The sequence below is a fragment of the Mesitornis unicolor genome, unplaced genomic scaffold (assembly GCF_000695765.1).
Source record: "Mesitornis unicolor isolate BGI_N332 unplaced genomic scaffold, ASM69576v1 scaffold18347, whole genome shotgun sequence".
Lineage (NCBI taxonomy): Eukaryota > Metazoa > Chordata > Aves > Mesitornithiformes > Mesitornithidae > Mesitornis > Mesitornis unicolor.
In genome coordinates, this window is record NW_010197275.1 from 11900 (window position 1) to 38529 (window position 26630).

General features: G+C 45.1%; 1 protein-coding gene across 1 annotated transcript in view; it reads right to left on the minus strand.

Moving 5' to 3' along the window:
- INTS1 (integrator complex subunit 1) overlaps window positions 1-25868 on the minus strand; it is a 27888-nt gene extending 2020 nt beyond the window's left edge. The window contains exons 1-41 of the mRNA XM_010188758.1: window positions 25635-25868; window positions 25276-25413; window positions 24388-24547; window positions 23946-24051; window positions 23472-23658; window positions 23188-23333; window positions 22731-22872; window positions 22210-22386; window positions 21849-21957; window positions 21139-21259; window positions 20423-20500; window positions 19734-19891; window positions 18418-18514; window positions 17906-17997; window positions 17537-17597; window positions 16962-17159; window positions 16578-16707; window positions 16213-16392; window positions 15971-16120; window positions 15210-15389; window positions 14916-15020; window positions 13886-14053; window positions 13418-13529; window positions 12803-12964; window positions 11519-11665; window positions 11167-11265; window positions 10685-10809; window positions 9728-9982; window positions 8902-9061; window positions 8141-8281; window positions 7551-7731; window positions 7340-7463; window positions 6696-6814; window positions 5534-5621; window positions 4670-4896; window positions 3640-3763; window positions 3027-3160; window positions 2433-2625; window positions 2049-2176; window positions 1449-1561; window positions 769-882 (exon numbers count right to left, since the gene is read on the minus strand). Coding sequence (XP_010187060.1) covers window positions 769-882; window positions 1449-1561; window positions 2049-2176; window positions 2433-2625; window positions 3027-3160; window positions 3640-3763; window positions 4670-4896; window positions 5534-5621; window positions 6696-6814; window positions 7340-7463; window positions 7551-7731; window positions 8141-8281; window positions 8902-9061; window positions 9728-9982; window positions 10685-10809; window positions 11167-11265; window positions 11519-11665; window positions 12803-12964; window positions 13418-13529; window positions 13886-14053; window positions 14916-15020; window positions 15210-15389; window positions 15971-16120; window positions 16213-16392; window positions 16578-16707; window positions 16962-17159; window positions 17537-17597; window positions 17906-17997; window positions 18418-18514; window positions 19734-19891; window positions 20423-20500; window positions 21139-21259; window positions 21849-21957; window positions 22210-22386; window positions 22731-22872; window positions 23188-23333; window positions 23472-23658; window positions 23946-24051; window positions 24388-24547; window positions 25276-25413; window positions 25635-25868 — 5863 coding nt within the window. The remainder of the gene's footprint in view (window positions 1-768; window positions 883-1448; window positions 1562-2048; window positions 2177-2432; window positions 2626-3026; window positions 3161-3639; window positions 3764-4669; window positions 4897-5533; window positions 5622-6695; window positions 6815-7339; window positions 7464-7550; window positions 7732-8140; window positions 8282-8901; window positions 9062-9727; window positions 9983-10684; window positions 10810-11166; window positions 11266-11518; window positions 11666-12802; window positions 12965-13417; window positions 13530-13885; window positions 14054-14915; window positions 15021-15209; window positions 15390-15970; window positions 16121-16212; window positions 16393-16577; window positions 16708-16961; window positions 17160-17536; window positions 17598-17905; window positions 17998-18417; window positions 18515-19733; window positions 19892-20422; window positions 20501-21138; window positions 21260-21848; window positions 21958-22209; window positions 22387-22730; window positions 22873-23187; window positions 23334-23471; window positions 23659-23945; window positions 24052-24387; window positions 24548-25275; window positions 25414-25634) is intronic.
- Window positions 25869-26630: the final 762 nt, after the last annotated feature.

Sequence of the window (26630 nt, forward strand, 5' to 3'; positions counted from 1 at the left end):
CAAGCAAGTTTCTCCACCTGCACACAGAGCTAGAGCAATAAAGGCATTCCTCAAAAAGGATGAGAACAGGTAGGTGACATGCCAGATCAGCACTGTCATGCCATAGGCAGGGGAAGGAGTGAAGTGGGGTGTGAGTTTTCAGTTCCAGAAAACCTTCTTCTGTAACTGAAAGATCTTCACAGAGAGCCTTTTTTAAAAACAGCATCTAGGAAGAATTTATTCCCCCAATTTCTAGTGCGGAAGGAAAACTGTCACCCCAATACCACAACTTAGGTCTGAACGTTGGACACCTGTGATTTCAGACCACTTTTGGAGAAGAAGCATGTTGTTCCCATACCCCAGGTTAATAAAATTTTCTTCCATGAAGGCCATTTGGGGATTTCTAACAAAATACTGCTTCTCATCAGTTTAGTATTTTATATAATTTTAAAAAAATGGCATTCCTATCAGCCCTCCAGACCTGGCTCGACATGAACTCCTTGAATTACTATCTCCCAAAGCACTTCAAGGATCTTTTAAGAGCACCAAAGCAGAGGCAGTTGCAGCACTGCCGAGGCAACTGACAACAGCATCATAAGATGGCTCTGTCACAGAATCACAGAGGGTTATGGACAAGTTCATCCAAAACAAAACCACATCCTAACTGCTGGAGACTTCCAAACAAGACTGAAACAGGAAACTAGCCTGCAGCTGACAGATAAGTAACAGGGTTGGCCTATGCCTGCATTTGTTCTGTGTCTTTACACCGCTCTGCAGGTCCTCACTTACCCTCCACCATTTGGCCTCTAGAAAGCCTCTTCATATATGGGGCCATTTCAGCTGGTGTGAGAGGAGTGAAGAGAGACATGCTGACAAGGGGGAGAGAGCCAGCTGCTGCTTCATCTGGGCGAGAGAGAGAGAGAGAGAACAGGTCACTTGTGACAGTCTGCATAGTTTTAACATGGAGATGGGTCCAGTATTCCCTTCTAGTATAGTGATGTTCCATGAGCTGACCAGCAATATTGCACTACAATTCCTGGCTCTCACAGTGTCTCTAGTCTCACTGCACCTTCTGGTGCTTACAAGAAGTAATCTTCCTGAACTGTTTTAATACTGAAAAATTTTCTCATGCAAGTTGTAAACAGTGAAGTGAAAACCCTTAGGGTCAGGACTCCTGACAGGTCAATCCTTAAGTGTGGCTGAGGAATGTAAAGTCCACAACAGTGAAACTCACCCTTGTTGTTTTTCTGCTCCACTAGTGATAACACTGACAGGAAAACAAATTAACCCATCCCAGATACTGGTTCCAAATTGCTGAGTATACAAATGCCATTGTCCACTATATATACCCTTTTGTTAGGCTGTTATGAGAAAAACGAGCACAGCATAGAGCCCATACAAGCATCTGTGCTCCAAAACATACTGCAGGCTCACCAGCTGGAATAACTCTTCCTCCGACTCAGACTCACCATCCTTCTCTTCATCAGAGCCCCTGTCTAAGATGCTGCTCTTACTAGGCAGACTCAGCCCAGCCAGGAGGGACTTCAACATTGCAAGGTCACTGTTGTCCGATGATAGGTCACTAGGGGAAGAAATGGCATGTTTAGCTTTCAATAGCAATAACGGCACAAGGACAAGTAACAGCACATCTGTGTACACTAAAACAAACAGTTTCTCACAAGCAGAAACAAGATTTTTCCTTTCATTGTAACTGGAATTCAAATGGATTTTGCCCGTATCTTCAAGTGGGACCCTGCAGCCACCGCTCAGGTAAAACACCCTCCTGCTGGTCCTCTGCAAGTGACTGCAGGGCACTGCAATGCCTCACTAGAACATTTAGGCCATTATGTGAGTTGGAATCATTATTTGACTTCCTTGGGCTCAGTTTTCACCTATAAAAAGGGATATGCTGCTTATCCTACTAGAGACATAAGGGACCTCAGGGTGACAAGAGTGCAATATTAATAGCTATTTTGTCACATCCTCTTCTGTCTGACTAGCTCATGGCAGCCTGACTGCACAAGCTCTCCATGAGCCAACTATGGGCTAACTGGAGTAAGGAAGCTTACTGGAGAGGATCCGAGTGTTTCTGCAAGAAGGATACAGCTGCCTGGGCATTGCACGTGATGTACTTGTGGATAAACTGGACAAACTTGCTGATGAAGGCAGCTAGGTGCCGCGATGATTTTCTGTAGTTCTGAGAAAAGATTGAGAAGATGAGAGTTAACAAAAAAAATCAGTGATGCGCTGCCCCATCCTGCACCTCTGGGTACCAGGGTGACCTCCTGCCTCCCTTTTAAGCTCTCCAAAGTACTTGATACACCTTTCTGCTCTCAGGTATATGAAGGTTTTACCTTCAAATGGGAGAGTGCTGGGCTGGACCTGCATTACATGAGCTTCTCCATCTAGTGGCTGGCAGCCGGCACATGAAGGAGGAGCAGGGACTTCCTTACCAGCAGCAAACGGATGAAGGAGAGCAGACAGTCCCATAGTGCCGCCTGGTGCTCGTTCTGAAAGACCTGCGGCTGGAGCAGCTCCAGGATCCCCAGGACATGGATGAAGAAGGTCAAGTGGTTCTGCTGCCTGAACTCCTGGAAATTGAGGTGAACACGGCCGTGCAGCAGTGCTGCAATCATTGGCAAGTGCCTGAAATGCCAAACAGAAGAAAATCCAGATCTAGCCTCTTCCTAGAAACAGTTACACGTTGTTATACCTCAGTTCCTGGAAGGAAGAGTCCCTTACTCTCTCCCAGGGTTCTGGATTTGATCCCTGGATCCATAGAATCTGCAAGCCTCATTTCCCACTCATACTCTGCTCTCTAGTCTCCAACTTTATGAGAACTGTTTCCAGACAGACATGGAGCCAGAAGAGGTGCTGCCTCATTATAAGAGATAAGATTTTGTTGCCCTTTTTCTTGACATTTGTACACAAATGTGGATTCTATCACAGTCATCATGACTGCTGCGAGTTTGTTCCCCTTCTGGGACAAGGGTGGATGCTTTTCAATGAACACCAACCACACAGAAGGTGAAAGGGGAGAGTGGTACCTAAGAAGGAGGATGGGATGAGCCACAGCTAGCTTCCTGCAGGCCATGTTGGCATCCCACACGCGGCTTTCTGATGATTTTGAGTCACTGGTGTCTGCGAGGAGGTTAATGAATCTGTGAACCAGGGCATCCAGCTAGAAGAAAAGTAATGAGTAAACAGTTAAGAGGTTTAAAGCACAATCAGGCCCCTGGCTCTTCAGCAGTGTTTCCTAATTCCTTCCCAACTACAGAGGGGGTTAACAGAAGTTATTTTCAGGTAGAATCTGTGAGCAGATGCAACGTTCCAGCTGGCACAGGATCTGAAGTCCACAGTCCCTACAGACATCAAAGCAGGATGAGATGCCTGCACACTTGTGCTTTACAGAAGCTTCTGGCACACAGAAGCTTGTGGAGCTTATACTATTTCATAGAAGGAAGCTGCAAAATAAACCACACCTGAACTCACTGCCTCTGGGTGCAGGCAGAGAAGGGGCAACAGAAAAGCAAGTATGGTAAAGAAACCAAAGTGACCCTGGAAGCTTTTGCCAGTTCTCTCCTTTTAGACTGAGCATCCAAGTGGCATCCACTCTGGGTGCACAACTAGCAAGAGGATTTCATATGTCTCTAACTTTACCTTGCAAGTGCTGCTGTCTCTGGCTCCTTCACTGGTGAGAAGCATCTCAGGCATAGGCACCAGGAGCTCAGGTAATTGCAGGTATAGCTGAAGCAAAAGGTCTTGGCAGCATTTTCCTACAGAGCTGAAGGAAACAAATAAGAGGTCAGCCACCAGTTACTACATTAGTTCAACCAGCAAACATCCCTGATGCATCAATTAGTAAGAGCCTTCCTGCATATGACAAACAGAACACATGAAAGAACACCCACTGCTAATGTGAATCAGTGTTTTTTCAGTCTTTGCTTCTTTTGAACTACTCAAATAATTCATAGTCTACAGGGATCCACACACAATTTATGGGGATCCATCATTAGGCCCCTTCCAGTGGTGGGAAAAGGTGGTTAGAAAACTGCCATTACAAAGTGGCACAGGACAAGAAAGCTCTGCTTACATCTCCAGTGTGAGTTTAGGTACATGGTACTCATGGTCATCCCCATCCCAACTGAAGGATTAGTCAGAAGCACAACCATTCAGGCTAGCCAGCCTGTTCTCTACACACCCACTCTCCATAGATCCCTGGGAGGAAGTACAATCCAATGGCAACTGAGATTACTCAGTATCTAACATCACCATAAGCAAGGTTAGATTTAGCTCAGTTTGTTTCACTGCTACAAATACACCATCTTCCTGTTCTTCCCACAGTGGTAACATAGCTGCTAGGAAATAATCTCATCTCCATTCAGCTCTGAAAGAAATCATAATGGCCAGAAGCAGGATGCATTATGAGCAAGTGATTCAAGGGATGAGCAGACAAAAAAGTCCCATGTTAGGAACTTGGAATTAAAAATAACCACTGACTTAAAGCAAAAAAAAAACCCAAACAGAACAAAGAAAAAAAAAAAAGCATGGCAAGCATTTTGTCCTGAAGTCCTAAAAGCAAAAAGGCCTTGAAATGTCCCTTTTAAAGTCATCTTCCTGGTCCAAGTACTACTTAAAATGACAAGTAACTACAATTAGAGTAGATAGTGCTCCCCATTTGCAACCTCACCTGCTTCCCCACTGCTGGATGCAGCTGGTCAGATACTCTGCTACTTTTTTGATGCTCTCAAGGTCCCCATGAGAACAACTGAGCAACAAAGGCAGCCGAGACTGGATAAGTGTACAGGAGGCCTCTTCCGTGTTCTGATATCTTGTTTCTGCTTCAGCCAGGATCAGTTCCACCATGCTGATCAATTCTGATGCCTTTAGGTGGAGCACAAATTCTTCACGGCGCTTCTATAATGCAAGAGAATACCCAAAATGAATCCAAACTGAATTTCTAAATCCTTAGTTCCTTCTAGTCACACCTTCTCCAACTGGAATAGAATATCTCTTAAACTACACTTAAGAACTGCCCCATGTCTAGAGCTCCGATAGCATGTATCACAGCCCTAAATGAACACAGCCCTCTTCTACTTCTGAACTCATTAACTTTCATCCCAGCAAATGTGATGGGTCAGAAACCATAATTCAGTCACCAAACTAAAGAAATTCTTCTGTGGAGAAGAGATACAATCCCTTTTTCTTGGTAAAATGGGAATTATCCCACACTGGGTTTTAACTTGCTCACCACTGTAGCCTTATGCCTAGATCTTTAATGGATATTGTGGCAACTGCTGCCAGAGCTGCAGAGGAAATGCCAAGTGGGCAAACTTATGTGTGTTCATATCAGCTTTTTTGCACTCAGAATTGCCACTGTAATAAGTAACATAGCAGAGCAGCTAAGTAACCAGCTGAGGTACAGGCAGCAAACTTGGCATGCTGCACCTGTATCACTCCAGCTCCCTCTTAGGCCATGGAGAAAATCAGGCATTGTGAAAGCATCACTTCTTACTCCATCCAGAGAGGAATCTTGGAAGAACTGAACCACTACCTGAGGAGTTCTCTGGTCCCTTCCCTGCCAGATCCGAGGAATGTGAATACAGGCCCACAAGAAATCCAAGGATGCAGTTGGGTCAAACCTGCCAGAAGACAAAAGAAGACAGATTTGCAATCAGAGTCAGTGCAGCCCTCAGGCAGCACAAAAACACATGGTAGCGTCTCTAAACATCATGAGTACTGTGAAGAAAAACATCTGCAAATGTAAAAATAGGATCCATTACGCCCTGAGAAGGGTTTTGGTTCTGTTCCCAGATTATGACTAAATATTTGTTGCAGTAAGCACGGCACAGGGTACAGAGCTGAACAAATGGCATTCAGCAAGAGTGCAGCAGCTACATGGAGTCTTGCACCCCAAGGCCAGAAGTTGCTCATCAACACAAACAATTGGTATGATCAGACCAGTGACCTTATGGTCTCAATGTACCTAACATCCTACTCTGGCCACTATTCAGGATTGCAGAAATTAATGAAATTGTTAGTAAGCAAGGGATCAATAATAAAATAATCATCAAATTGAAACACTGCTAGCTTTAAAAGTATTGCTAGTTTAGTCGCATCCTGAATTACTATTATTAGGTGTTAGCATTTTGGGGTCCATAAGCGTAACAAATCGAACCAAGATACTGCTACTGCAGTGGCACTTCAGTATTTGAGAGCAATGCACAGAAGCTGAGAGCTGGGGGTGCTCCAGAGATCAGAACTGGGAGCCTGAAGCCAGGAAGGGGGGTTGCAGAAAGACTACAAAACTTCTGGTTTGGAGTTTAAACAAACAAAAGATCCAGCAGAGCCTGCCCAGGTACAGAGACTGTTGTCAGTTTGCTATCCAAGCCATCTTTCAAACCCCATATTCATAAAGACTATCAACAAGGGCAATGTTAGATGGATTACCCAGCGATTAGCACTTCCTGTTTAGAACAAAGCCAAATCTTTATGTGCTGCTTCCATCAAACAGCGGGTAATATTTATATCAAGGTACACAAATCAGCATGACTGAAACCATCATCCTTACAAAGCCTGTTTTTGGCTGGGTTACATTTCCTGGCAGACGCCCCATGGAACGTGGCAGCTCTTGTTCTCAGCTTCTGTTTGTCCTCTCTGAGGCAAGGAGTCGTCTAACTCAAAACTCATTGCTAGGGCCAAAAAACAAGACTCACCTTTGCTCCCGGTTTTTGCAAAGCAGAAGCCTGATGCATTGGTGCAGTGTGGTCCAGCTGGACTGGTGAGTCAGAAGAGCCAAGAGATACGGGCGAAAGGAGGGCACCTGGGACCCTGCCTGAAAGGACCAAACAAGGAAGAGATATATAAACAAATCCTTGCTGCGAGGGGGATGTAGGAGATACTGTGTATATTACAGAAGGATGACAATCCAGGCAGAAGACAACATGTGAATTTAGGATTTGAATTGCAGTACTTTATAACAGAACACAGCATCAGTGGGAAAATTCAGTTTTAGTCTTAGCTTTGGCATAGCACTTCTGGGCAAGCCATTTATCTGTCTGCAAAAATATCAATGAAAACACAGCTGTCTGGGCTGTTATGGGACTATGTTGTGTCTGTAAAGCACTTTGAAGTCATGAAAAGAACACAGCTGAGGAAATATAAAGATAAAAGAAAACATAAGCCTTGCACTGAGAAGGATGCACCAGAATTCCCCTCCTACTCAGCCTGTACTGCTTTGGAACTGGTATAGCAACAAGTGGCAAAACATAAAACTACCCCTTGCCCTGTTTCCAGGTGCAAGTCAGTACCCCAGAAAAGCGGTTTCAGCACAGTAATCCCTCCACCCTACAACTCTTACTTTGTTCCAAGAGAACAGTAGCTTCTGCTGGAGATCAGGGCAGCTGCTGATCACCTCTGGGTCCAGCATCTCCAGCCAGTCATTAAGAAGGCCAGAGGAGGGTCCTAGCCAAGCAGCTTCAGTACTGAGGAGAGGAAAAAAAAAGCCAGTATCAGTGGTGATGTCACAAACTCAAACCTACCTGTGAATTCACATCATTACTGAGACTCACCTGCAACTGTCCAGCTCCTTTTTCACTGGTGTTTCTTCTTTGTCCTGGAGCAACAAGGAGCTCACCACCGCAATTGGTTTCATGGCAGGAAACCTGGCAGTGGTCTCAACAGTAGCTGAGAAGAGGACAGTCAGAAGTTCCTCCAAGTATGGAGAGTGAGTTTCAATCAGACCTTGAAGGACTAGCAGAGGGAGAAAGATGCCACTCATTAACTTCAGGATGTAGTGAAAGCTATGGAACCTCGTAAGATTATCAGGAAGGCAATCAGTCCAGCATTCCCAAGAGCCTGGCTCAGTAAGGAAGAGGGAAGCCATTTTTATCTGAGACAGCAGGCTTCTATTTCTCATTTTGTTAGTAGAAACCAACAGTTTCAAGGGACTTAATTACAGCCCCAGATCACAGTTTATAAACCCACATACCAGTGCAGGGAAAGGAGGTGATACAAGATAAGACCAAGTTTAGATCAGTTCACATTTTCTGACCTAGCCAGAAGGCAGCTTCCCATAGCCCGCACACTATGCACTTCCTTGCTGGGTTGGCAGTTCAACCTGCTGCTGCAACAGGGCAGGAGAACAGAAGCACAGCCATACCTTTGCTGATGAGCTCTGGCTCCACATTACACTTCTCTCCTGATTTCAGGGTTGCAATGATGGCACGTACTGTAGAGCTGATCAAGTCAGGGTCATGACGGAAAGTCAGAGCTTCTGTGAGGTGCAAGAAGCCACCTCGCACTGCAAAGAAATCATAGCACTGGTATCATAGAGTCAAGCCAGCCCCTAAATCAGGCTGCCCTTCTACAGATGCCCCATGTGGCTCCACAGCACAACTACTCAAACACAGCAACACACTACACTAAAGCCACTTTACTCCCACCAAAACCCTTGACAGCTCTTCTGTTACAGGGACAGGTGGCTAAGAGAATACTCTGTAACCACAAGTGATTTCCCTGCCCAAGAGTTCTTGGTGATAGACTCCTCCTCCCAACATTTGTCACATGATAAGAACTCTCCAAGTCACAATGTGATCTTGTTCTAGAGGCATTCTTGCATGCTCATCTTTCAGGACTTCAGCTAGCACAGAATTCCTGACCTGACCAATTGGAAGTTTTCCTTAAGAGATCTGTTGTTCTTGGTGAGATGCTACCAGGTGTCTACTACAAACCCCAGGACTAAATTACTTCTCTGCATCCTCATGGAGTTTATATAGCACAGTACAAAACCTCTCTTTGCTATTCCTAAGCACACCTCTCTAAAAGGCAGCCCACCCCACTTTCTGCTCTGAGTAGTTTTGTTTCTGTCCCCTTGTCTCACTTAGTCTACCCTGAGTCCTATAAACTGCGCAATACCGGTACCATCACTGATCCTGTGCCTTGAGGAGTACTGCACAGCAAAGGCCTTCAGCTGAGCACGCAGAGGACCTTCTTCCACTGCAGGGTTCTCCAACCACTGCAACATCTGCATGAGGACTTTGAAGAAGAGCGAGGAGAAGGTAGTGTCTTGTGGCATGCAGCGCTGGGGAGAGCAGCAAAAGAGACTTGCTTATACTAATTTCAAGAACACAACAAAGACAGCAGGAAAGATGTAGATAGTGGCACATACTGGCAGGAATACATAGAGCACACCTACTCTGTTTGCTCACTCAGACCAAGGCAGCAGCTTCCAGTGTATAAATCCAAGGCAGAAGACTCAGCCACACACACAGTAACTCTCGCAGCATATCTAAGGGTAACTTTGTGTTTTCTTTCATCATGATTAAAGGAATGAGATATTTCACTGGATAAATCTCAGCCTGCTCTGAAGATAATCTCTCAAGTTGTCTGCAAATGCCCTGGCTTGCAAGACACATCCATGCTACAAAACAGCACAGAGATCCCAAAACAAAGAGACCCACAGCCGCAAATTCACAGTGCTGCACAGTTACCAGACTACGTAGGGTACACCTAGCTCTGTGTGTAAGCCTCAGTTCTCAGCAGTCCTAGGTTAATGTGGCCAGCCTGCATCCAGATGCCTAAGCCCAGGCAACTTGAGTCCCTCTGTGTCATGCTCCCCAATCTCCATTTCCAGCATTACGCAGGTAGAGGGTCTGCACACAGCAGAGCAGATCCAATGCTGATTTCTTGCTTCCTCCCCAGCCCTCTTTGTTCAATGTAACCAAGATTCTTGTCCTGCACTGCTCACCTGATACTGGTACAACTGACGCATCAGCGGGCAGGAGATGAAGTGGTTACGATGCATTGCCATCACCAAAGCACCACTGTGTGGTGAGTTCATCAGTGCAGCTACTGCCTGAAGAAGTCGTGCTGTGATCCCCGTCACCTGTGTGTTTCCCTGGCGAATGCAAGCCAGTTCCTGCCCCAGGGCCTGCTGTAATGCCAAAGCAAGTGGGCGCAGGTTTGAATTCTGCCATCGTGGGTCTGGATTTAGAGGGAAAAGCTGGTAGGATACAGAAAAGATTAAGTTTATGAGAGAAAATGGAAGGATTTGCTATACCATAAATATCCTTAAGCAGAGGACTGATTTAACTTGTACAATTATACTGACTGTAGGCTAACTGGAACCTTCTAATACAGCTTTCTCAATATTTTAGTGCCTGGTACAGGGACAGGCACAGCATCTGTGCAACCCCAACATGACTATCAACACTGGCACTGTGGGGGAATCACCATGCTACACATATACAGACAACCAACTTGGCCATTTAATTCCCTGTAGCCTCCTTCTAGAGTCAGTGAGAGAGGGAAGCTCTACAGGCAGACAAGCCAGAGTACAGATGCTGTTTGCACACAGCTTTGCTGCCAAGGCCCTGCGAGTATTTCACAAATCCTCCATCCATTGCTGAGAGGGAAGGCACTATACACAGAATAAACAAGGTCCAGAGACAGTAACATGCTAGTAGGCACTGACAGTATTAGGCATGATCAAAAGCCATATCATGTTCAAACTACAAGAAAAAAATCTTTCCAGTATCAATTCCATCAGGCTTTAATGGTGTAGCCTCATTGCATGCAGGGCTTTCACACTTACTGCCTACAAACTCGGCAGGAGGAAGGGGTCAGAAGATGCAAGTACAAGGGAAATGGATTTTGTAAAGGTGCTGCATGGAAATAGCTGATCAGCTAGAGGTTATACCAGTACCTGCAGAAAGATGCCTGCTAGATCATCTTCTGGGCCCAGAACCCGGACCTGGCTTAAGGCCCGGATCCTGCTCTGGCCTTGAGAGCTCTCAGGACTGGATTTTGACCTTGCAGTCTCAGCGCTGTCTGCAAGAGGAAGAAAAGAAATAAAAATGCCATTATGGTAGCTAGCATCTGGAGGCCCAACACTGGATCACCTTCAACTTTACAGTCTCTAACTACCAAGGAATTCAGTAGCTTTTCTCTCCAGGCCAAGCAAACAATATTTTTCCAGATCACTCAGAATAACTCACTGATAGTAAACTCAAGAATATTGGAATTTCTCCATTTGCCAGGAGCTAAAAACTCCAGCAAGGACTGGTGTCTAACTGTAGCTCGCTGATATATCGCAAACCACTTTGAAAGCAGCTTTTCCTGTCCCTCTCAACAGCAACAGAGGAAGGAAGTTTGGAAGACAACTCTGATATTCAGGAGTTTAGGTACCTCGGCGGGCTGGTAAGGATGCAGTGAGCAGAGAGTGAAAAGTCTGGCCTCCTGTTGCTCCTCTCTCATGTTGAACCTCCACAAGGTGAGCCATGTAGTCTGAAAAAGGACAAGATATGAACACTTTATCATCTCACCCTCTTTAGTAAATCAGGACAGAATTGGTTGCTGTTTGTACAGCTCCCACAGTGAAGGGAATTTGCTGTTCCCATGGACAGTAGGCTGCCAAAGCAGACTGTGTCCAGAGTTTGCTGAACTAGTTCGGATTTTTCGAAAGAAGCTACAGGAGATGCTCAAAAAAACAGTTCAAGAAAAAGTAAAATGCCTAGTCAGCCTCATATGAAGCTCTTACTCTTGTCCATGATGTTCTGCTCCAGTGTCTGTGGGTCATGAGATACTGCCTGATCCAGGTACTGCAGAAGTTTGCTCATGCTGGAAACTGGGATTCCAAAGGACTGAACAAAGAGAAGCAGCTGCTGCGGCTCCAGGTCCTGCAGGGCTGAAATACACAAACACTGATTCCTCAGACTTCTGAATTGCTCACAGAGAGTCATCTTTCTCACCTGATCTTTGTGCTGTTGGCTGGACCAACAGTGGTGCTTTAATGACAGTGCTGCACAGAGCCTAAAGCCAGAAGTCTGACAGCTGCCTACTATGTTTTCTTTGCTCTGCAAATCATTGCCTTCTTATTGCACCTTCCAGTTAATTCACTCACTGGCTAATTTGATCTTCTGTTTAATTTGATCAAAACCTCAGAAACCAAATCCTTCGTATTAAAAAATAACTTCCACCCTATCTGTTGATGGCTGCAGGCAGGCATTATTGAATAATTCAATCACTGGCTATAGAGAGCTGTCATTTAATTAGTAAAAAAGAGATAAAAGCTCTGAATACCAAGAAGAGCACTGACAAGCTGTGCAAGGACAAAATAAACTACAGGCATAGCTTACACCCTCCACGCACTGCTCTCCACATTGCAAGCACACCATGCCCTACAGAAGCAGTGCTGTGCCTGTTGTCTGGTGACTGCATAGCTTAATTTAACCATTGTAACAAAGATAGGACTCCAATTCAGAGTCTCCCATTTCCTTTAAAATACACAGAAAGTACAATATCCATACAGACTTACTGCCCTGCTTTAAAAGTAATAGTGATTGCATATAAATGCCAGCAAAATTCATTCAGCACTTGGATCAGAGTAGGAGGAAATGCCTTTCTTACTGCAGTAAGGAGCTCTCCAAAGGTGCCGACCTCTTCTTCAGTCTTAGCTTTCACTGAATTCTGCTCTTAATGCTGTCGGGATTAACCTGGTTAGCGAGGTTGTACCCATTCTCAAACCTGTTGCATGAACTACACTGAGTACAGAATCATTCTGGGACATCCCACAACATTCCCTGTACATCTGTTTGACAGCCCTAATCTATCATATGTTTAGACTGTGACTGTCACAAAATCCAGAGACACGCTGGTTTCTAAACCCAAGCTCCATGCTCAGCTGCAGGGTCTGCAGTGACTGATGGCCCGACCTAAAGACATCCAGGTAGGACGGCTGGGTGCACAGAGGACTTGAGCAGGGAAGCTTCTTCCTTTCCTTTCCGGAGGGTCTGAAACACCAACAAACATCCCACAGGCTCACCTGCATCCACAAGACGTGGGACCTCAGAGCGGATCATACGCAGCTTCAGCCAGTCAGGGAGCAGCAGAGCCTCTTCTGAGGTGTCAACCAGAAAGGCAGTAGGAAGGGGCTTTTTCTCTGGGAACCATATATCCAGTAAGGTGTAAAAATCACCATCTCCTGCTTAAGAGCAGATACAAAATTATCTCCTATGTTTGTAAGCACCTAAAACACCCTACTCTTCTCTATATAAATCAATACACCAAAACATTTTCTGTTCAAAGGTTAGAGACAACTTGGGAATAAACACTATCAAGTGGAAATGGGAACTACGTATGTGAGTGCCCAGTTCTCACACTACAAAAAGTCTCCAAATCCTTCTTGTTTAGCAGGGAGGGACACACGATCATTCTAATATTTCATGCTGTCTGCGGAAGGAAAAAATAAGCCTGAAAATCCTTCTCTCTGTCCAGCAATATTCTCATAGATCTTAGAGCTACAAACAAACATTACAAGGGACAAGCCTGTGAGTAGAAGGATTAACACCAGCCTGACCCGTTAGGAGATGGCAGATAGAGGAAAGGCTCTCTATATTGTCCATGATCTCTTGAATAAATCTAAGCACACTTCACTAACCTTGAGGTGGCCCTAGTGTCAGGAGAATAACCATGGCATGAACCACAAGGATGTGCATAGTGGCTGTTTCCCCACTAGTCCAGCGAAGGAACACCTGATCCTGGGACTCTGACTGGAAAAAGGCAGAAAAAAACCAGGATGAACAATGTTGTGCAGAGAAAGAAGAATGACATGTGAGATGCAGATGAACGGAGAACATGAGAATAGACAAATTTGGTCAGATCAAAGCACAACCTATCCCAGTATCTCCAACAGTGACCACCAAAGATACTGAAGGAAAAGTTAAAAAAGCTTTTTATGTACACATACACTTGGCTGTGATACTATGGCAATCTCCAATTATTTTCAAATCAGGGAATTCTTGAACCAGATATGGTTTTTACATACTCAGTAACCCACAATGGGTTTCTCTTTTGTTAACTTGTCCAGTTTCTTCTACCTGCTTACAAAAGGCAAGGAAGCACTCACCCAGCTGTACACCTCCTCGCCCTCCTTACTCTGGCGCATGCGTTTGATGTAGCGAGAAAAGATGGAGAGAAGAGCAACAAGCACTGCATCTGATTCAGCAGAGTACGAGAGCTTGGAGAAGAGGTGAGACATGATGGTAGAGCGTTCCACTATTAGTCGGGCTACATCCTGCAAGGGGAAAAGATCCATGAAGTCTTTAGTGAACAACATAGTCAGGTCCTCCTGCTTCATTGCATCACATTCTCCAGTTTCCATCATCAGCCCAGTTAACACCACTCTGGGTATCAACATATAAAGTCAAGAGTAAAGCCATCGTAACAGGGAAAACGCCAGTGATTTGCATTCATCTTGTGATACCATGTAGTGTCCCAGGTAGCAGCACAGCTGCTTTCTGATGCATCCATTACAAAGTGAGCATTTACCTAGAAAAAATCTGCATTTCTCTGAAGAAACAGATCTACTGACTCTTATCATTTACCTTTCTCCACATATCTAAACAGATCTGTGGAGGGAGAAAGAGCACATGAGATTTAAAAGCAATAAAAAAGGACCCAGCGATAGAACAACGAAAAAAAATCTTATTTAAAAAAATAATCACCAAAACCTTTTTAAAAAAGAAAAAAAAATGCAATTTTGGTTATAGGAGAGTGTATATCTCATCACTGTGGTTCCTGACTCCCCATTCTCTCCCCAGATACATGTGATTGCAGGTTTAGCACCTGCTTACTTATGAAACACTACCAGAGGGTGGGATTTCTTTCAAACCACTATTCAGTTTTGCATTTCCTGTACCATCTGAGATGTGCTCCTGGACTGGAGGTTATTGCTCTGGTATCACTTGATGACATAAAACCAAAGACACAGGTTGCCTTCCAATAAATATGCAGAAACACAAGCATGCAGTTATCAGATTCACATGGTCCTAAAAACCTCATCCTGCTGGTACAGCAAGTCACATGCCTGCCACTGTCCTGAGACATGCCAGGTCTCCCCCATGCAATCCCTCTGCCCTAGCAACCCAGTCTCTCACCAGAGCAAGGTCATTGTGCTGTCCCTGCTCCTCCACGGGGGCATGCTGGGAGAGGTACACCAGGTAAGCACTGATGGTCTGGGGATCTGTCTCCATGTGGATGGCCTAGAATGAGAATTCCTCGCATTAGAAATCAGCATGTAATGAAAACAAGCACCAGCACAAGAAAAATTCTTCTGCAAGCATATAAACATGTCAATATCACACTCGGGTGCAGTTCGCTTTGATTCGTTTTAGCATAAGCAGGACAAAAAATGAGCTGATCACTTATCCCTTCCAGCCATTAACACCTACCTGTTGCAAGGCAAGAGCTGTTGTTGCTCTAACGCTGTCAAACAGCGGCAGCCTCGGGAGGTCTCTCAGCAGCCACTGGTATCCCTGAAGCAGTTCAGAATCGCCAGAGTCTTCTTCCATGGGGTGATCTTTCTCCTCTCCATCACGCAGTCCCCCTTCTGACAGCACCAAGGACAGGCCCTGCAGAAGTCACACAGACACAGCTGTTGCATTTGAAGCCACAGCTGGACTACTAGTTTCATACTAGCGAACATAATAGAAACAAACTTCACATATCATGGAATGATGCAAATGCAGCACACAACAGGTTTCATTTCTCGTACAACGTATTTGCTTGGCAGCTACCCTGCGTGAAGTTTTGGTCTTCTGTAAGCATAATCTTTTTGAGCTCTCTGCAATTTTGCTTGCCTTGGCTGTGCTCTACAGTACCAGACATTCACTCATTTACATTCCTCACAGACAAAGCTGCTGCCAATTACTCCATGTAGCACACAATATGCTGAGTCTACACCTGAACTTCACAGGAAACATAGCAAAATCCAGTTCTATCTTAAGAAAAGCACTATTTGGCTGTTGAACAAAGAAGGCTTCTGAGCAGCAGGGAGTAAACTGCATTTGATGGGGTGTGGAGATTGAAACAAGTTACTGAAGAAGGATTACATGAAACAATTTCACTGTACTGGCTCTGGACTCATGAGAATCTAGGACTGTGCCCTCAGCTTCTGACAAACTCTAGTCAAGAAGATTTTCATTTTGCTCACCTTCATGGCCAAGACCCGTGAGGCCACCTGGGAGGAACTCAGGCGTCGTAGGAAATAGTCAAGCACCTCACAGGTTGTCTGTTCATCTGCTTTGGGACCCAACAACAAGTCTTGCAATCGTCCGAGCAACTGCCTTTGTTTCTGTTGTCTCTGTGGAGCAAGAAGTTGACCTTCCCAATGAAATAAAAATCTGGGATGTACAGAAAGTAGATAGCAGAACTGATCCCCAGGAGACTACTCACCTGGCGTTTCTTGGCACGCTGCTCCTTACTCTCACCCTCCTCCTCTTCTTCACCCGAGGTCGACTCATCAGCAGCATCATGAAGCAGGAACTCACAAAGGCACTGCACAGGTAGGACATCCAGGGAGCCCTCACTAGACTGAACCAGATCTGCCAGCCATGGCATTGACTGCGATGAGGCCTAGGAAGCAGAAGAATCAATGCAAGATCAGCAGAACATAGACGCAGCATGCTGATCATTTAATTCCTGAGCAGTAAACCACCTTCCCCTGTATCTTTCTTAGCTTCCTTTTGCCCCTCACTCTGCTCAAGTGTCAGAGATGAGGGATCCGATCCCAACATAGGGAAGCTATCAAGGGAGCCCACCTGTCTTTGAATGATGTTGAGAAGAAAGTCAGGATGACGACTCCGACACAGGAGGTGGCCCAAACGAAGTGACTGGTTCAGGCTTTTCACCTGCTCCAGGACATGTGGTGGAGGTCTGCGTGGGGGGCCCCTGCCAGAGAATCAAGAAGTTATCCACAGGCAAACACACTTTCACTCTGGTGTTGATGAGAATCAGTCAGTTCAGTAGTGCATAAGGGTCACATGCAGGTGGCAACAGAAGGACAAGGACCAAATGTGACACATATCCCACAGGCTACCAAATCTCAGGGCTCTTCTTTTCCACATCAACCACCACCACTAGGGTTTCCTGACTAGCATTAACTGTGATCTCATTACGGTCTCAGACTGCAGAAGGTTACTTACTGAGGGTCCAGACTTGTCAGCTGAGACAGTAGGAGGCTGCTGCTCTCTGTAATTGTTTGTTTCGTGGATGCAGCAGCCAGATGACCCTCAAATGCCAGAATCTCCTGTTTTTCTCTCTGGGAGATCTGAAGTTCACGATTAATCATCTCAGTGCGCGTCTCCTCATCCGTCAAGGTACATTGAGGATAGGAATAGTTACTGAGAAAAGTTAAAAAAGAAAACTATTATCTTGGCCTATTCAAAACTCATGAACCACAGTCAGAAAGTCCCCAGAACCTCAGCTCCATTAGGTAACATAGAAAACACAAGGAACCCTCCCAGCGAGGTCAGGGAAGCTGAGACCTTTTCAGCAAGACACACAGTCATCCCTCCATTTTCCTCAGCTTTATTTCCTTGCTTATAGTATTTCTGTTGGGGGAAGGTACCTTTCCCACTCAAACTGCAGTGTTGCTGCCAGCCAGCTTATTTCACACCAGTCCCACTGGAAAGGAAGGAGCCAGCTGGCACAAACTTCATTCAGAAATATGTGGTTATGATGGCCTATTTGATTTACATCGGGATTTAAGCATACTAACTTGGTCATGACCATTTCCATGAGCATCTTTAGAGAGGGGTACTCCTCCCATGCAGCCAGACCTGCAACAGAGAAGGGCAATCAGAGATAAAGGATAAAAAAGTGAGGTCTTTATATATATTCTAACACACTCCAAGGTGGGGAGACACACATATTCACTTTGGAATAGCTCACCACACTTAGAGCACAAACAACATGATTCCACCCACATGGTCATCCAAACGCCTACACTGTGTATTTTTGCACACACAGGAATAGTTCACTGCTGTTATCTCACCAACTCGGCACATGCCTTGAACACAGGCATGCCTTGAGCACCATGGCCAATTTTTGCAGCAGAACTAGCATCCTAAGAAATGTCCACACTCACCGATGTTTTCAGGATTGAATGCAGCCACTACAAGCAGGAGAGGCCAGGCTTTCCAGTAGAGGGTAGAAATAGCTAGATTTGGAGGCTGGTACCTGCAAAAGCCATCAACAGATAGAAGTGGTTGGATTTGGTTACTTAAGGCTATCTCAAGACCGCTTTTCTCCTTAATCATGCACTGTTTAGATTCAGCCACACCAGTTCAGTGATTTTCAAAAAAGACCAAACAAATCAAAACAAAAAAGGCTCTCTCAGGAGGGACAGCAGGGGTCAGCTGAAAATTTCTAGAGCAGAAAGGTCAGAGTGCTTGCAGAGAAAAGTCCATTCCATGACTCAGGTCTTAACTGCCTTAAAGAAATTTCCACCTGAACATGACAATGAAAAGGTTTCCTCACGATTTTGTTATTACAAATTGTAATAGTGAAAAGCATCTTAAAATCTGTAAGCTAGGACTGTTAGTTACAAGGTGAAAATTGGCTAGATCACAAGAAGACTGGCTATGTGATAAGCCTTACCCTGGGGGTAGCTGGATATTCTCTGGATGGTGATAAGTGCACAGATTTAAGACCGCATCGATCAGCTGGATTCTTTCTACCCTCAGGACCTCAACATCTGGAGAAGGAGAAGAAAAGACTAAGTTATTGACCTGTCTACCTGGCTGAAAGTCCTTCAAGAAAAGCACAAAGTATAATGAAAATTTTACTTCAAGCAAAATGTTATTGTGGGCTTACTCTCATATTACAGGTATAAGAAAACAACAACACTCAAGAAGCAGCAACACTTAAAAACCCCCTCAGAAGTCAATATATAAGGATATCAGGCTTTTCAGACGCAATTTGAGTTAAATTCTTAAGGGCAGGGTTTTTTTCCTCAAATGCATCCAATATGATACCTGTATCTTTTTTAGAACTCAGATATACTCCTTCAGGTAAGCAGTGAAACTGCTCAGAACTTCTGGGACTCAGAGGAACTAAAAACACATTTTAACTTTGTTGCGATTTTCTAAATTGCTCTAACTAAACTCCAAGTGTTCCAGTATTTGACATTATGTAGCATTTAAAATGCTATACTGAGCAGCTGGACACATTTTCACAAGATACTCAACAGCAAAGTCTAGCCTATGGTACTTGCACTGACCAAGTCTGGATCAGACTTTGCTATTAACCAGTCAGAGCACATAAGATGCTTTAGAATCACAACCCCCTGAACTCTGACAGACACATATAGCTCAACTGAATGGACACACTCTCCAAGGATGCAGGAATTTGGACAAATGGTGAATGAATCCATAGAAGGGGTAAGAGTTAAGACTGCTTTTCTAACTGTTATTCTGCAACAGTGTTTGAATAACGGAACAGGGAAGAGCATACAATGCATGGGTTAATTACTTTGAACTTCCAACCCTGTCATTTTTGCATGGTCTAAAAATTTCCATTCATTTTACAGCACGTATAAAGGACTAAGCTGAATTTAAAAATTCTAACTCAAAATTCTGAGTGGTTATTCATTGTCCTTCATCACCGACACAAATAATTTCTCAAACACTTCATGATAAAAACATAGTAACAGGGAAAAACAGTAGGAAAAAACAAGAAGCTTCTTCAGTGAGAAAGCAACAGCAACATGTGTCTGGCTTTGAGCCAAATGTTTTGCTATTACAACTAAAATATACTTTAAGTGATGCAAAGGCTTTCCGGGATGCGAGAGGAGCCACCTCAGTCCTGGCTGGCAATAAGAGCACATCTTTAAAGTCCCTTCCAATCCACATCATTCTATGATTCTACGCAGGCAGAAGTAACTGCTTGCTGGCTAGAGCTTTGTGCAGTCTTACCATCTGCTTGCACAGCTGCAGCCCGCTTCACCAAGTGGTCAGCAAGCTCCATGGCATCTGCAGGGCCAAGAGGAAGGTCCCGCGACAAACCAATCACAAGGATTCGCATCAGTGTGTCTTCAAGGATGGGCACCTCGGAGCAGAGGCGAAGGAAGAAGCTGCATGAGACATGAGACACCAATCATGCTTCTTTCGACAGTAGCATGAGTGCTCCTGAAACCTTCCACAGACCCCAGAGCTCATCTGAGCAGGAGATAAATCACAACTTAGTTTACAACCCCTTCCCTGGTCTTCTGCTCCAAATGCAACTACCTGAAACAAATTGTTTTATGGAACATTGCTCACGTTGTCTTGTACCTCTACACTTCAGTCTGCTTGAGTTTCAGCTTCCTAAGGTTGCCCCAGTACAAACCATACAGTGCAGGGCTGTCCTTCTTACAGTTACAGCATCAAGATACTTAACAGCTTGGCACAGGGAACAGGAATGAAAAAGGAAGAGGAACAGATGGAGAATGGAGCAACACCCCTCAATTTTAAGGCAGTGTAACAGATGGAAGAAAAATCTAAGCACAGTTCCAAGCCTTTCAAACACAGAGCTATATAAGTAACACCAGAAAACACCAATTCCTCTCCCTCCAGCTACAGCAGCTCTGCACCTGTACCCAGCTATGGGTGGAGCACACACTCACTTGCGGTCACTCTCAGGGGGCCAGTTGTCCCATTTGTAGTAGGTTTCTGGCTGTTCTGTGAAGAGCACCTTGTGGAGGCTGTAGAGATAAAGAGGACAGTAAACACCATCTGTGTGAGGCTCAAGAACACATTCAACAGTTCAGTCTCCCCAAACTCCTGCTAATGCTTCCCATTCTACACATGAAAGAACGCCCTCAGATAAGCTAGTCTAGGAAAAGTAACAACCCAAATCACAACAGAGGACTATACAGTATGGGCTTTGGGCCCCACACCTCCAGTGATCACATCTCAGATGCTATTAATTCTGGCTTGACTTGCCTCAGCAATGCCTTAAGCCAGACCACAGGACACAACCAGAAGCAAGCAGAGAAGACATCACTATCTATGGAGCTCTCAACCATACAGCCTGAAAAAGCATATCAGCCAAAAGAACAGGATCATGCTTGGACAGATAACTGGAAATTCCCTATTGGATGGATCCAAAACAGAAATACTTTCCATTATCATGTATTTCCAGTAAGAGGATGCATCTGCAGGAATTCCAGAGAGGGAGACAGTTCCAGCCTGAACCCTGCTAAAACACTGTTTCTGCTCCCTGTCTGACAAGGGGAGAGAAATCTAAGCAAACCTTGGCATATGCATGATTTTTCATAATATATCATACACTGTTGGGAAAGGGACTGGTTATACACAGCAGATTACCAAGCTCTCTTACCAGTGCACATAGTCCTTTGGAGCCAGCTTGCTGATAGATGGAACGACCGTGTGAAGCCACCAGACAGCATCTCGTTGGATAGCAGCAATTTGGTTCTGGAAAGAGCGCAGCACTTCCAGGTCTGTAAAACAGTCAGATTACAAGCTAAACATGTATCAGAGTTCCACTGGGAGCCTGGCAGGAGAGGGTGGCCTTTTCAAGACCAAATAGTAACCAGGGCCCTGAACTACCTAGAGCAAACTGGGGAGAGGTATATCAGACAGCCTTGAGCATCCCAGCACTGACAGCACATGTGCTTCGTTTTCTGACATGCGCTGCAACAAAACCAAGATGTAGCACGGATTAATTAGTGCTGTGAGAAGACAACATCTGGGCAGTCACTTCAGTGCCATACCAAGGCCTGTCTTCTCAGCATTAGGTCCTTGGTAATCCTTAGAGCTGCCCCTCCAGGCTTGAGGCCCCTCCATACACAGTTCCCTTTCCCCAGTCTCTCAACCACTGCTTCCACAGATACAAAAAGCACCCAGCCATGCAAATGCCACATCTCCCAGTTCTGTCCCTCTCAGGATGATAGCAAGCACCCCCGTACCTGTATTCAGAATGGAGGCTTACAGCTCTTCCTAACCCTAGCTGCAATGTTCATCCAACCTCAGGGGGAAATATTTACCAAGCTTCCCACCTTCAGAGGGAACCTAGGTTGTTCTGCTTACTCTTTTTCTCTCCTTTGTCCCAAGCAATTCCAGCCTCCTTCACCTGGGCTGTGATACCAAGCATCATGGAGACAGCTAGCAGATCAGTAATGTGGATGACAAACCGCTCCTAAAAAAAAAAAAGTTAGTTCAATCAGCAGTACTCAAAGCTGCCTTCAACAAAGAAGTGTTTCATCATCAAAAACGACAACTGTGGAATTTGGAAATGGTATATGGGAGTGCTGCTATGAGGTAAGACACACAAATACTGACACATTCGGATAACAAAGAGCAAAAGAAAAAATGGGCAGGAAAACAGATATAGAAGAGCCCAGTAAACCACTGGTACCTTCAGCAGCACATGGGCCAAACAAAGTGCTACCTTGAATTCCATTTCTGCATACTGGGCCTCCTTTCGTTCCTGCATAAGACCCAGACAAAAGGCCTGGAAGTTGATCTCATGTTTCGTCTGTTTGATGATCTCTCGCAGCAGAGCCCGAGAAGCTCGCAGGTAATCGTCCTTGGTAGTCAAAAGATCCTGGAACACCATTGCTAGGTACTGCGGCCATAAAGAGAAAACTTTCAGTGCATTGTAACGTATCTGCATCCACAAAACAAAGTGACACAAAGAAAAAAGGCTGGCGGTACACCTGTCCTTCAGAACCCCAGGCAGCTGATGTGTTTCTCATGAAACTTCGTTACTACAAGGTTGATAACCCAGAATGTGGGAGTTAGAAAAGACCCGTGCACATATATTCCTAGCAAGTGCAATAGTATCACTTCAAAACAGTATGATACAGATCACAGCTGTTCATGGAAAGACTCCATTTGAGCATCAGTTCGCCTAAATATCTCATGCAGGGGTCTGGGATCACAATTGGTCACACAAGGCACTACACCTACCTTCGGAGCCTGCTCTGAGCTATGCTGAAGCACAGTATACAGGATCTGCATGTTGTTGGGATTTCTTGCATTTGATAGTTCATTGAAAATCACAAACTTAATTGTTGTGCCCAAGTTATCCCTATGTGCATTCAGGAGCTCTCTGCAAAGGAAGAACAGAGGTATCAGAAATGAGGTTTCATAGCAGCTTGACCCACAGTTTTGATTTCTCCTTGAAATATTCAACAATATTCACAAAAGTGAAGAGGATGAAGCAACACAAATGTCCAGCTATGTCAATAGATTACTGAAAGACTTCTAGTCTTATTAATGAAATTAATTTAAACGTTACACAGAATATCCTGTGGTCCATGCTGGTATTTAAAACCAGTACGCAGAGGCACTGAGATCATCAAGACCCTGGGCACATCTTCCAGAGTGCTTTTTCCTTCCATCACAGACCCAGTCACTCACTCACCTGACACACAACATGTAGTGGTTGAGAAGGACTTTTGGCTTGAGACGAATTTTTATCAGGTTGGAGATAACTTCCATGTCCTCTGAGCTGTGGGTGTTGCAGTTCATACAGACTGACATCAGCAAGTCCTGAGCTGGTTTGGTCAACTGCAGAAAAGAAACAGAAAGGCTACAGCCACCTGCCATCACAGATCAGAAATGTAACTGGCACAAAGTGAGAAGCCTCTCTGGCTGGATTCCAGGCCAGGTCCAGAGGAGTTGTGCTTCAACAGCTTCTATCCTTACCTTTGGATTCTGCAGCCACATCTCCAGCCTCTGCACAGCCATCTGCCGCACCTCTTTGTAGCCACAGGTTGCAGTCAGCAGTCGAAGGAGGTTCCTGGAGACATTGTCCATTGGCTGGCGCCGGTTGAGTTGGTCCCGCAGCATGTCTAGGACATATTCCTCCACACTCTCTGCAAGGTCTTCGTACCTGGGCCACACAAATTACATTTTATTCACTTCCACACAAGCCAGCTTAGTCACACTTTGCTTGATCCAGAGATCAGCATCCTTTCTAGTTCGTGGTACATGTTACAGACAAACAAAAGCCCTACTTTCTTCTCCTGGAACCAGTTGTATCTGATGCTCAACATCTGCTAGCAAGTGCCACAGGATAGCTAGTGCAATGAGGGAGCTCTGTGCCACAGCACTGCAGAGGTGAGTGAGTACAGACAGACCTGCCACACAGCTACATTAGGAGAGGAAGAGGCACTGTACCTGGGCATGAGCTGGCCCTCCTGCTCTGGGCTCATTTTCTCCTCTGCAATCAGCAGCTCACTCTGGCTGTCTTCCTCCTCTGTCATGGAAGGGTGTGGACTACTCCCTAAGAGAGACCAGCACACACCACGCTTCATGAGACAGCTCTTCTTTCTAGAGATCACTCACTCACACGTTTATGCGTTCAGCTTCTTTCAAGGACCCTCTTCAGCAACACTGAAGGGGACCACAACTAGTCACTTCCTCATACTGTACCACATACAAGCAGGTGTATTCTCCAGGCCTCTTTCACTGCTGGCCCTCAAACACCCCCAGTGCCTGGAACTCAAAGCCTGGTCTATGTGACTCAATCCAGTAACAAACTCTTCTTGGCAGTCAACAAGCTCACCAGGCTCCATCCTCTCCCTACCCCTTTGTTCCTGCTTCCCAAACATCTTCTTACCAGCACTAAGGTCCCCTCCACTACGTCCAACTTCCCCATGCAAAAGCATGCTCTTAGGAGGCATCTTTGTGTTAAAAGCTGTTTGGATGTTATCCACAAATGTCTTGCAGTGAGGGCTGTCCACCCAGATGCGCTCCCCAAGGGAGTCCTCAATGTAAACCTGCAGAAGAGAAAACAAACCATGCTTAAGCCTCTTTTTAAATTTTTTGCTAGTTAATCAAAGCAGTGTTTGTGAGCTTCCCCAGTTTTTATTTCTATTCAATACACAGCTGAAAAACAGGAAATTAGCACAACCATTGCTTGGATGAAAACCAGACGAGATGACTGCAGACAGGTCACATAAGAGCAAAAAAACCACATTATCACATTCCAAGCTCTACTGGGCACCAACCCTCTCAAGCAGCAAAGCTGATTAAGCTTTAGCGAAGATTTTACAACAACTTCTACCACCAAAATATATAACCTAATCTTTTAAAAGCTTAGCCCTTTTAAATTAACAGGCTGGTTTAATCCCTATAAACAATCTAGAAAGTAGGAAGTCCTTGTGACTTACCAAAACAGATCGTCAAAATCATCAAGAGCAAAGATAAAGCAACAAAAGGCAAAGGAGGCCACAGTGGAGATTTTTCTTGGAAAAAAAAATAATTAAAAAGGAGTATGGTTTTCTCCCTTGTTAATACAGCATCGGTCCAGTCTCCAATTTCTGCTTCCTCCAGCTGCATTCCCCATGCTGGGCAACAAGCCACTGGATACCCCCTTCCCTTGCAGTGGGAATAAATCCCCTGCTGCTATCATACCCAACACATGCACATGTCCCAACCCCAGCTGGTTTTACCCAGTCTGCCCACCACTGCCTCAGTCCAGCAGCAGCACCCTTGGTTCAACAACCTTGACAAAGATCTCTGGCCAGTTCTCATCCTCTTCGTAAGCTGCCATGAGAAGGTTGCAGGCCAAGACAGACACAAGGCTATTCCCTTTGGCTTTGAAATTGATGGAGGCATCTCTTCGGAGTAGGCTACACAGTGCCTGGAATATAAAAAGAAAATAATAAGCAAACCATCTAGCAAGAAAGCATACAGAAAAGCTTTAGAAAAAGAAACATAAATTGCAGTAGCTTGTCACAGAGCCATCGCATTTACAAAGACAAGCAGATTATGCTCTGGCCTGAGAGAAACTGCAACTGTGCTCATAAGCTGGCAGCAACGATAGATCAGTAAGTGCGAGTCCTGACGTAGCATGGCCCTCACCTCGATAACCCCTTCGGTGGCAAATATGTTTGGTTTGATTTTTGCTAGGTACATGAGGCTGAGGTACAGTGTGGTATCAGGTTTGGCTCTGTTCATTTTCAGCTGCTTCACGGCTCCACACAGCACCCCTTCAATACGGTCATCATTGCCTTCTGCCTCTGCTGCCTCAATTTCATCCAGCAGCGCTGTCGGGACAACTGCAATCAACACACAAGTATCAGTTTTTATGCTCATGCAAAATAACCCACGCCAGCGTGCTGGCAGGGCCAGTCACCAGGAAAGCAAAGAGTAGACCTGCTCACCCTTAGCCCCTGCAATAGCTTTTCCCTACCCAACTGCTATTAAAAGTTCTGTTTTGCTCCTGACACCACCTCTGGATTACTTTTTGGTTGGTCCATGCTGTAATACTCCTCTGCAAATGTATCTAACACCAGAAAATGGAATGACACTTCAAAAAGCATGCAATATTCAGATCCAGATTCTGCTAAAGAAATACATGAATAAAATACCACTATCCAGACTCAAACATTTCTTCAGGGGGTCTTTCAGATACTGCTATTAAACAGCTATCAGACAGGATGAACACAACCCAATGCCAACGGGAGAGGGGACGAAACTGAGGCCCCAGCCCTATATCCAGCAGGGGAAATGCTTAAGGACAGCACATAAATGTTAGTGTATGGGCTCAGAGAAAGGCTCCTGCACAAAAGCTCCAGGGAAAGGCAAACTGAAGTTTTCATCCTCGCTTGAATTGGCACCTGTCACAGTAGGAGTGTGAATACGCTTGAAGGAGGACTAAGGAGAGTCTCCCTCCTCTAGTAGATGTGGGGGGAAGCACAGTGACCAGGGATGAGGAAAAGGCTGAGGTACTTAATGCCTTCTTTGCCGCAGTCTTTAGTAGGAAAACCAGCAGTACTCTGGGTACCCAGTCCCCTGAGCAGGAAGACAGGGATAGAAAGAACAGCGAAGCCCCCATAAGCCATGAAGAGATGGTTA